Below are 11,763 nucleotides of genomic sequence, written 5' to 3' on the forward strand. Positions count from 1 at the left end.
TCTTATTTAAAAGACTAAACTCTTATTTTAGTACAGCTGAAAACTACCAAGCTGATCAAACGAGGAGTAAATTTGCCCAGTCAAGCATCTGAAGCATCATCAGTGGAGGGTGTGAGGAGCTTTCAAAACTCACCAGATTTTTTAAAATAAAAAAGTGTGTTTTTTCCCCCCTGTGTTTGGGAAACATGGTGTACTACTCCTTTTTAAAAAACACTGAAATCTGGCTCTTCTAGGTGTCATTTAATAAAGACCAGTGAGGCATCCTGTTCTCGTCTAGATGAAACTGTAGTATGAAATCGTATTTTCCCCCCTTGTGGAATAGACTTCATTTCTTTGTTTTGAAGATTTGATTTGATTGTGAAAGGTCAGAAAATAGTCTCTTCTTATCGTCCATTTTCCGACTGCAATCAATTGCACAAACGTCGAAGCTTAAAGATACAAGTAATTGTATCTTTAATCACAACATGTTTTAGTCATGCTTACATAGTTGGAAAAGGGGGTTTTCTGATTATCAGTATGCCTTTTAACTTGATGACCTCCCACTAGCTGTGGGAGGTCATTAGCTATGTGTCACTGGAACACAGGAGTGGTTGTAGACAGCGGGCCTATGTACACATAGATATTCCACCGAGGATCATAAACACATTGAAACAGAATTTCAATGGAATACGATCACTGATTCTGATTCCAGTAATAACTACTCATCATCTACAATATTTCTGACCAGTTTCACATCATATTAGGTAAAGATCTTCTCTTTTAAAACCAGGGTTTTTTGTAAGTGACCCCAAGTTTTTGAGGGGTAATAGCACCAAGTCAACATTTACACACAAGTCACAAGTTGATTTAAAGTGCTGTTGTGTTCGCATAGCCGGTACTATCCCAGGCTTTCAGTTAGCGTGTCATAAATGTGATGTCATAAAAGCTTATCTAGATTTACAAATTCCACAAACAAATAGAGAGGTAACCATTGCACATGTAAACACACGCACACAAGAAAGAAGAATCAAAGTTTGAATGCCTTTATTATCCAAAAAGCTTTCATTTTCGTCGTTTGGAAAACTGTCTCCCTCTGTTGCATTTAGAAGCCCTGCTCTTTGTTTATGTGTGCGTCATATGTAAACACATTTCTGGACCATCATTAGGCAGACAAATGTTTGAGCCCCTGCCACACAGTTAGTGATTATACAGCACAACACAGTCACAAACTTTTCACAAATATGCTTTAAAACTAGTTGTAGTCTGTACAGTTTCATGTCCACCATCCTTCGACGTTCTGTTTGAATAAGAGGAAAATACCTTCAAAAACCCCTTTGATAAAAAACTGATACGAGGACACGTTTCTGATTCTTACAAATTCCATTCGTTCTGTCACTCGATCTGTCGCCGTTGCTTCAGTACTGTCCAGCTCAGCTGAAGGCAGATCTGCCTTTGATGGAAACCTTGACTCATTTTTACCCTAACACCGTGATGTAGCAGGAAAATCTTCTTTAGCGGAACAAAACAAGATCTGAACTCAACCAAATCATGCCGGTATAAAAAGGGAAACTGGCTCAGAGTCAACAAGCAGGAAAAAACAGTCAGAGAAGCGAGTCTAAATATAGAAGTCTGACCCATTCCTTTGTGGTGCCTTTAAGTGCTCCCAGTAAGAATGACCTAATGCAACTTGCTGCTGCTAAGTGCGTTCGCACTTCCTCGCAGACCGAGGTGATTTATTTAAACCACTTGTTTTTGTCGAGGCACTGATTTAAAGTCAAGGATGCTGGAACCACAGGGTGTTTGCAGCTTTTGGTTACAAAATTAACAAAAATAAAAAGTAAAAAATGATTTCTTGGTTATCACACAGTTAATCCTTTGTCAAGAATCAGAGCCAAGTGTAAATCAGCTCTATTGAGAAACTGCATCTGCTTTTCAAAGCTGTCTAAACGTCTGCCATTTATCCACTGGCTCGTGAGAAAGCAGGTATTATTGCAGATTTTGTTGCATTGTTACGAACACTAGCACAAAGAAAAGGAAGTGCAGTTACACAGAAGACTGCAAGAGTACTTATAACTGTGTGTTTTGCTTTATTTTTTTATTTTGTGTGTGTTGTTTTCAGTGTCTCATGGGAAGCGCATGATGGGAAGTGACAGTACATGTGGGCCTCACAAGAAATGTGTAGCTCAGAAGGAGATGTGCTAATCTATAGAAGCTTTCCTACTGAAACAGACAAAAGCAGTTCACAACAGAGATGCTGGGACTGGAAAAAGGAAACACCTGAGTGTGCGACTGTTGCATATAAGAATCAATTCAGATTTATTTTCCGCTTCCCATATGGAAAAGAAATAGTAAAAATTTATAAAAGACTTGCATAAGATGTGGCCTATACTGAATCATATAAGGCTTATATGGTTTACTCATGAAAGTGGCCACTTTCTCATTACTTTCATATATTGTTTTAGTAAGTATCCAAAACATACAAGTTTCATTTATATAATTTTTCAAGGGATCTTATATCTGTTTTCACTCTTGTATGCTTTTCATACAAGTTTCACACAAGACAGATACAAACTTTATAAGATTTATTTATATCTTTTCCTAAAGTAATTACTTTGTTTACCCGGAGGAAATGTTCAATCAAAGTTGCACTCAAATAAAAATAGAGTTTGTAAAGCTGCAACCTAATAAGTAGAGAGTGTGTGTGTGCTTTTGGATTTACAGCAGGTTTCTCAGCAGGTCTTAAAATCAGGTAAAGACAAACTGATCATCAGCAAGAGTGAGCAACTAAGAAAAAGCAGAGGTTTTGAAAGTTCGCTGATCTGGAGCATTTGGGTGTGTGATAACACAACGGCGAGGAGGAAAAACCTCTACAATGGAATTAAAGAAGAAGTTGCTGCCCATCAGCTTGGGATGGGTTATGGGGCATTTTCAGACAAAATGAAGTCTGTCATTCTACAATGAGAAAGATTATTCAAAGATTGAAGACAGTTGTCAATCTCCGCAGGAGTGGTGGTCTAAGCAAATATACTCCAAAGTCCGACCAAGCAATGCTAAGAGAAACTGCAAAAGTCCCAAGAGCTACATCTCAGACTCTCAGACCGGCCTCAGCCGGTATGCGAAACATTGAAGTTCACGACAGCACATTTAGACAAAGACTGAACCAGTATGGCTTGTTTGGAAGGGTTGCCAGGAGAAAGACTCTTCTATCTAAAAAAACCCCAAAAAACCCCCCCACGGCAGCTTGGTTTGCAAAGCTGAACAAATCACAAGACTTCTGGATCAATGTCCTGTGGACAGACAAGACCAAAGTGGAGATGTTTAGCCATAATACACAGGGCAATGTTTGCTGGAAACTAAACACAGCAGATCAGTATAAACACCTCCACTGTCAAGCAAAGTGGAGGAGGGGTGATTTAGACCTATTCTGCAACCACAGGACTTGGACGCCTTGCAGTCACTGAGTCAACGGCGAACTCCTCTGTTTACCAAAGTATTGCAGTGTCACATCTGTCTGACAGCAAACGTTGGAAAAAACTGGGTCATATAACATGGCAATGATCTCGAGAACACCAGCAAATCTACAACAGGAAACAGCCTGACTGAAATGCTACGGTGGGACCTTAAAAGAGTTGTGTAAATATGAATGCCTGCAACTGTCAATGAACTGAAGCTACACTGTCAAGAAGAGCGGGCCAAAAGCCCTCCACAACAATGTGTGAGTGTGATGAAGTCGTGCAGAAAACAAATGCTTCAAATTATTGCTGCTAAAAATGCTTCTAACAGTTATTGAGTCATGGGGTGTACTTGTATTTTTCTTAGATTTTCACACACTGCTTCCACATTTTGGTTCAGCTTTTGTCAGATGACGACGTGGTGTAATATGTGTCATGCACTGTTGTTTATCTAAGGTTGTATTTATCTATATATATATTTTTTTAATTTGGGAAGGACTAAATTATTTTTTATTGTCCTGATAGGTAAAACTTTGGGATTAAAATAGGGTGTACTTTCTCTTTCCCTTGACTGTGGATATCCTACTGAAGAGCATTAACAACCGTCCTTAAAAAATAGACGATAGCAGCTATGGCGCTTTAAAATGTAGGCATATGTTAATAAAATCTCAGCCATTATATAATGTTCATTGTAGCAACTGTTTCTATGCTTTCCACCTGTAGTCTGCTTTGCCAACTAGGTCATCTCCCAGCACTACCAACCACTGTTTACTGTATCCTATACAAAGAATTACTGCGCAGTGAAAAAGCAGGCCCTGCCCTCTAGTCTGCTGCGCACACACACACACACACCAACTCACACTCCCCGCTTCACATTTGGCCTTAGGCAGAGGCAGTGTAAGTATAATCTCACATAACATTGTCACCATAGCGACGGATCCACAGACCTCAAGTGAAGTCATGTTTAGTTGTTTTCTTTGCTTAAGATCTGCTCAGCTTATATAGCTCATTAAACGTGCATACTAGGAGTAAAATGTGATTATAAAAAAAACAAAAACAAACTGCTAACAACAAATCAGTTTATTTTTTTACAATTTTTACTGATTCAGACCAAAAACTTACGTGATTGTTGAAAGAAAGAATGCAAGTAGTTTATTGCTACTTGCATTCTTGCAAGTAGCAATAAACTTTGATCATTTGCTTTTCTGAACATTTAAAGCGATCTCTGATAACATCTTTGTGATCTTCTAATTCGATTCTTTTACCCAAGTGTAAAGTAAAATCTATCAAATGTAAAGCAACCAGCTAAAACGACAATGTTTTGTTGGCAAAGTCATAAAAATATATTGCAGCTATTGCAGCCCACTTTATTGCCCCTATTCTTTTACACGTCCAGTAAATTGTATAGTTGGAATAACAAAGAAGACAGTGCATGCAGTGCAAGCTGTATCCAATATATTGTTTGTGTTTCTGGTGCCATGTCCACGTCATCAGGGAAGGAAAAGCAGGGATGGGAAATGTTTCCATGGTTACCGCTTGCATGTTTTACAGCACTTGAGGGCGATGATTACCAGTGTTAGTGATAACGAGTGTAATTGGGATGGCGCGCCAATGATTATACTGCACTGACTTGCAGTTGTGTGACAGGCAGAGTTACGTGTGGGCGTAAAAAAAAATGAAAATGAGTGCCTGACGAGAGGGCATAACTGTAGTTGTACTAAGTTATGGAATTTGCCTGATTTCAGGTGTATGAGTTCATTTTGTTTGATTGCTTTACTATTTCTGTCCTCCCCCCCCCCCCCCCCCCCACACACACACACACACACACACAGTGAGATGCTTCAAAGTATAAGAAATTCATTTTTCTGCTTTTTAGTTCAAGTTTAGTTTAAAACACAAATTTACAAATATATTGATAATGTCACAAAGCTGTGTCCATCTTTTATATACAGTCCATCATCCCCACGTATTAACCTTAAACTGACCTTTACTAAATACCCAGAATTTGCATTTAAGCGTTTTTGTAGAAAAAAAAAACAAAGCAAACTCAGACAGGTTTATGATACAAGTAGGCTAAGTGAAAATATTTACTTTTGTCATGCTGACTTCTCTGATGCTGCAATCTGAATGGAAGAAATAGCTCGTTGTAGCTTTTATGCCTTTTTCCTTCACCTATTGTCATATTTCATTGTCCCTACCAAATAAAGGGAGAGATAAATAACAAAATGATTGATAAAAGTGCGTGCACATCCGTTTGCTCTCTGGAAAGACTTCTATTACGCATTTCTCCCTGCAGAATCTGAGGCTTTTCTGCGCTGTTAGGCTAAGATAACATATTTCCAATGGGACTTGAAAGCAGCACGGACAGAAAGGCTCCTGCCGTTTGACTTCGGTCGTACAGCTGCTAAGTAACCTTATTTACACCGGTGATAACTCCATATATGGAGTACAGATGACGCCACCACCGCCACCGGGCACACAGAGACAGAGGGGACCGTGGGGAGGAAGGGCTGCGGTTGCGCGTTCGCGTCACGGCTTTTCCACTGTGCGCGTTCCCAGGCTACCGGATGAGCCATATATGGAGGCAGAACGTGTGAGTGAATGACGCGGCGAGCGCATGAGTGTGTGGTCCAGGCGTTACTCCTGTTGTGGGGACCTAAAGCTCATGCTAAAGTGACAAACACACAACAAGTTGGTCAGATCTGAAGGTTTAAGTTTGGGACTGGGGCTAAGTTTAGACAACAAGCACTCTGGGCTAGTTATGGTTACAGTACAGCTAGTCATGTAAGTCAACGGAATGTCCTCTGAAGTCACGAGTATGCTGCTCTGTGTGCTTGTGTGATATAGAGGAGGAGCCAAAACTCACGAGAAACTGAACACACTTCCTTTTCCCACGTCAGTTCTTCGAATTGCTGCCTGGGTTTTTACCCGAATGTAAACAGCGGTTAATCTCACGCTGCTCAATTACCATTCTTCATTTATTGTTTTTTAAAGGTACTTTACATTCAAAAACATCCTTAAACACCAGGCAGCACATCTGACATCTGATGTGCTCAATAGCCTCTCATGTTTCAAACCTCTGCTCGTAAAGTTGCCACGAGCAAGTTTTTTAGATAGATAGATAGATAGATAGATAGATAGTAAAGGGCGATTTAAGCCTACAATGATAATAAAATAAAATAAAAATATTTTTGAATAAAATATGCATCAAACATTGAGACCATGTTTGACATATTTAAAATGTTTTATGGAAAAGTTTGAAAATGATAAAAAGAAAATATGTTACTAGAAACCAAAGCACCATTCAAGTTGATTACAGCTAAGGGAAAGATATCCAAGTAATACAAGACAAAACTGTGAGGAAGGAATGCTAGACAGAACAGATGGTGTGTGTGTGTGTGTGTGTGTGTGTGTGTGTGTGTGTGTGTGTGTGTGTGTGTGTGCTGCTGCTACAGCTACATCAGGTGTGGGCGGCGCCTGTTTGTCACTTACAGAGGAATGAAGTCCACATTACGTCAGAGAGGAAATAAAACACCACCCTGCTACTCACACGCTCTCATTTCTCAGATGACAACAAACGGAGAAGAGCCGGAGTCTGAGCTAAGATAGAATACAAGCTAGAAACTAAAGTTAAACTCTGCCTTTCGCCTTTGGTTAAAGTGCCAAAACAACGGTGCGCAATTACGCACAGAAAAACAATGAGTGCCACAACAGCAATGGAAGTGAACATCGAAGCCAGGCGGATCCTGGCCGTGTCTATAAGCAAGCTGTACGCCTCCAGGACCCAGAGAGGAGGACTGAGACTTCACCGGAGCCTCCTACTCTCCCTGGTCATGAGGTCTGCCCGGGACATCTATCACTCTTCCCGGGAGAGCGAGGTCCTGAGCGGGGCGCAGTCAGCTCCGGAGGAGCCGATGGACACCAGCTCCAGCCCAGGGGAACAAACCCGGCTACCAGAGCCTCAGCCAGAACCCCAGCTGGTACTTAACTCAACTGAAACGGCTCCAGAGGAGCCTGACAACACGGAGGACGGGTGTGATAGCGAAATCATAGAGGACAAAGAGAACTTAAGCCCTGCCAAGCAGTCCAGGAAACGCCGAGGGAAGGCGTCGGCGGCGCCTGACTTCCTCCCGAGTAAGAGGGCGAGGCTGGAGCCCGGGGAAGAGAGGTATGAGGTCCCACTCGGCAGCTGTCGCGCCGGGGAGTCCCTGACCACTTTGTCTCTAAATCGGGTTATACCTGCCTTCTGAACAGATGGAGGGAGAAATTAGCCTCCTATGGGGACTTTAGAGCGGAGTGATTCTCTACTCCTCGTTAACCTATAAGGGCGCTGTGATCCCTTTGCGCACCGCGGAGCTGACCTACATCAGCAGTCCCGGGACAGTGGGATTACCGGGGCACTGGTCCGAGCTCTCCGGTCAATCACAGTGTGCCTGCCGGGCTTGTAAAGCCCCCACAGATAACAACAAAGCACACAAGGAGAAGAAGCGGGCCGGCAAGAGAGACGGCGGAAAGTTTGAGGAAGAACCCGAAGGGGAACTGGTTGTGTTGCTTTTTGTTTCCTGGTGATTCACCTTCAGTTTAATGAGTCCAAACAAGTGACTGCCGCTGACTCAAAGTGTGTGTATGTGTGAATCAGCAGAAAGAGACTTGAGTCAGACAGAGAAGAAGTGAAGTGGTTAACAGTTGACCATAAACCAGTACACACACACATACACACAAAACCGGGCATTCAGGGATTTCCCGGCCTTTACACCCGGATATCACACTGAAACACTGTTAAGAGGAAGGACAGTTGAGGCAGACACACTGCTGCGCATACATTTACATGCACGTTCAGCTGCTGCTGCTGTGGACTTTGATAAATCGATACTACTGCTTGGGGGACTGTCCTACATACTGTGTTCACATGGCTGTCCACGTGGGGTTGGAAGCCCATTAATTTAAACTGTGTGTGTTTTAATGTCATTGAAACCACCTTGTTCATGTCTCGTCTGTGAAATGATGTTACCTCACATTCAAAGCTGCTCTTTAATTCATGTGACTGAATTAATGTTGTAAATGTTTCTAATAAACATGTAGAAAGGTTAATGAGTTGTCCTGAAATCTTTGTTCTAATAGACTGACGTTTAAAGTTTCAAACACACACACACACACACACACACACACACACACACACACACACACCTCCTTTTCAGATCAAAAGGTCTGCTAGTCAACATTAGGCCACAGTTTAGAGGGTCAATCCTTTAAAACAGGAGGAGGATGGTACAGCCCAGCGCCAGTCTGGCTTGCTGTCACTAATCTTGTGCTTACACTAAAACACATACAAACACACGCACACACAAATGAACAGCTTCGCTGGTTGTACCACTTCCTGTGGATTATGACAGAATTCTGAATCACATCCTACCAACATGACCTGACACCGATTCGGTGAGGGGGTATTAGAAGAGTTACGCAACATCGCAGCTGGGGCCAAACGCCGCTGCTGAATAATGCACACAGCAGCAGGTGGTGTTTAGAACCTGAGGGTTTCTTCATCATTAACTTCCTGCCAGCTGCCTCGAGTGTAACTACACCCCGAAACTCAACGACGGAGGCGACTCTGATCAGGTTGTTCCGGTTGTGCAGTCATCATCCTCATTATCATGTAAGATCCCTGTCACCTTTAACATTACCCTTCACCCACGTCTACTTCCTCCTCATTTACCGCATATTGAAGCAGAACCTGAGGTGAAGAGGAATTAAAAATGAAAGAAGAACTTACACAGCTCACACAATTACAACTCCCCCTGACCCCAAATACTGAAAAATTATAATTTTTACTCCTCAGCTTAGCTGTTATTTAGTAGTTCTGGCAAATCATTACCATTTTTTTCCACTTATGGGTCACATGCTGTTCTAATGTAGGAGAGGATGGCAACACTGCTGCAACAAAGTGTGAGAGGCAGAGCTATAAATAAGCCAGGCTGTTTGTAAAAGACTGGAGTAATTCTTCAGTGTGACAAATATCCTGTTGACAAGACTCGGACACAGTATGTGGAATGTTTGCTGAAAAACCAATTGCGATGAGTTCATGGGTTTGATTATAGTTGCAGCCACATTTAGTACACAGTGAAGTCAGCAGTGAAGAAAAACAAGGTTCCTGGAAGTCTGATCATGGCATTCCTTTATTACACATGAGCTACAGTGCAGAACAATGGAGAGCACTAACATGACTGTGAACATTTATTATAAGGTGTTGAGGAAAAGGTGAAGTAGAAAGAGATTTTGACCTTCAGTCTGATGTCATCCTGAAGTGTGAAGAGTTCATTCGTTGGAAAAAACGAAAGTAATTCGAAGGTAGAGTTGTCTAACGTTTTCCACTGCTGTCAACGTTCCAGAGAGCCGCTAAGTCTGGAGCCACATGAGGTTTATGAACACCTTAAGCTTAAAACATTAGACCCGTGTGTCATTCTTTTTGTCTGTAAACACAATTACTCAAAAGTTTTTGAGTAAGTTTACCTTACATCCACCGAGGTGTTGAAGGTAAACTCTATGATTTATTGGTTGTAAACTGACAAAAACCTTTATAACCTTATCACTTAGAAACTATGATTCGTGTGTGGTGTATCAAGTGTGGCGTGTTTTATCAAGATATTCAAAGTACCACATGAAGGTTTACAATATCATGCCACATTTGACCTCTGACCTCTCCTCCAAGATCAATAGTTTGGTCTCAAGGTCAAAGTGATAATAATGCTATGTTTCATAATGCCATTGTTTGTACTGACAACATATAGGGAATGATATAAGGGGGTTCTACATATCACCACTTTTCACTCACTTTTGCATTTCACATCTACTTCTCTTTCAAGTTGACCCCAAAATGTGTTTTTTAATAATAATAATAATAATCATAATCATAATAACTTTATTTATAAAGCGCTTTCAAACAAAGTGCTGTACAACTATTTGAAACTAAAGAGATAAATAAAATAAAAGCGACACATAGCAATACAAGTAAAAAACACAATACAAGTTAAAAACAGTAAAAATGTAAAAACTAAAAGCCATAGAATTAAGACATGTAAGATAGGGTGAACAAATGCATCTTCAACTTAGTTTTAAAAACCTCCACAGAGCATGCCTGCCTAATATCTTGAGGGAGGTTGTTCCACAGAAACGGGGCACGAAAAGAAAAAAGCACGCTCTCCAGTTGTCTTTTTTCTGGCTCCAGGAACCTTCAGAAGGCCAGAGTCCTGAGACTGTAGAGCACAAGATGGAACATAAAGGTGTAAAAGGTCAGGGAGGTATGAAGGTACCTTAAAATCTGCTCGAACCTGACAAGGTATCCAATGAAGACATCTCAGTACAGGGGTAATGTGCTCAAATTTCCCAGTTCTTGTTAAAATGCGAGCAGCTGCATTTTGCACCATCTGTAGACCTCTAAAACGTTTCTTTGGTAGCCCAGAAAGAAGAGCTGTACGCCTCCAGGACCCAGAGAGGAGGACTGACACTTCACCGGCGCCTCCTACTCTCCCTGGTCATGAGGTCTGCCCGGGACATCTATCACTCTTCCCGGGAGAGCGAGGGCCTGAGACACAAATGCATGGACAAGAACCTCTGCAGTGTTGCTTGACAAAACTTGTCTGATTCTGGCTATGTTCCTCAAATGATATGCAATTTTTGTACTACAAACCTCTTAAAGAATGTGTAAAAAGAACAAAGAAAATTAAATCAATATATAGAAAATACTGTTATTAATGTAAGGGTGTTATAATGTATACTTATAATTTCAGTGCTCTTATTATCGTTATTATTTTAGGACTGCAGCATGCTACTTTCAGCCGTCCCGGTTATGAATTAGTCTAAACAGAAAGGACCATTTCACCTCAAAAATGAATGAAATGATCGATTTGCTTTCAGCTATTTTCTTGTGAGCGGATTTGGACTAACAGGAACTGTTCTTATTTTTCTGCAATAAATATAGTGCTATAATGGTGTGTGCTCATATTAAACATGGGTATAGTTTCAAATCATTTTTCTGAGCATATATAAAAGTGAGCCAAGAGTTTACGCTTATGATGTTAAAGAGAGGCAGTATCCTTCATTTGGCCACCCGAGCACACATCTCTGGCCTGTTGTTTGCATAGTCCATCCAATCTGAAGAAAGAGTTAGCACAAAGGCAAGGGTAATGGAGCTGAAATGGCTTGTTTCAATCAGAGGATGAACTGAAAGAGTGCAGTAAAAAACACATCTAATATTGCAAACTGTGAATCACATTAAACTGCTCAGCACAAGTAGATCCAAAATCAAAAACATGGAGGGATCATTTTTATCTCTTTT

General features: G+C 41.1%; 1 protein-coding gene across 1 annotated transcript; it reads left to right on the forward strand.

Moving 5' to 3' along the window:
- The first annotated feature begins 6,967 nt into the window (after window positions 1-6,967).
- Window positions 6,968-8,522, forward strand: ier2b (immediate early response 2b). The gene has a single exon (XM_082535509.1). The coding sequence runs from the start codon at window positions 7,130-7,132 to the stop codon at window positions 7,679-7,681; it is 552 nt and encodes a 183-aa protein (XP_082391635.1). The 5' UTR covers window positions 6,968-7,129; the 3' UTR covers window positions 7,682-8,522.
- The last annotated feature ends 3,241 nt before the right edge of the window (window positions 8,523-11,763 follow it).

The sequence above is a fragment of the Aulonocara stuartgranti genome (assembly GCF_965226115.1).
Source record: "Aulonocara stuartgranti genome assembly, chromosome: 6".
NCBI classification, from domain to species: Eukaryota; Metazoa; Chordata; class Actinopteri; order Cichliformes; family Cichlidae; genus Aulonocara; species Aulonocara stuartgranti.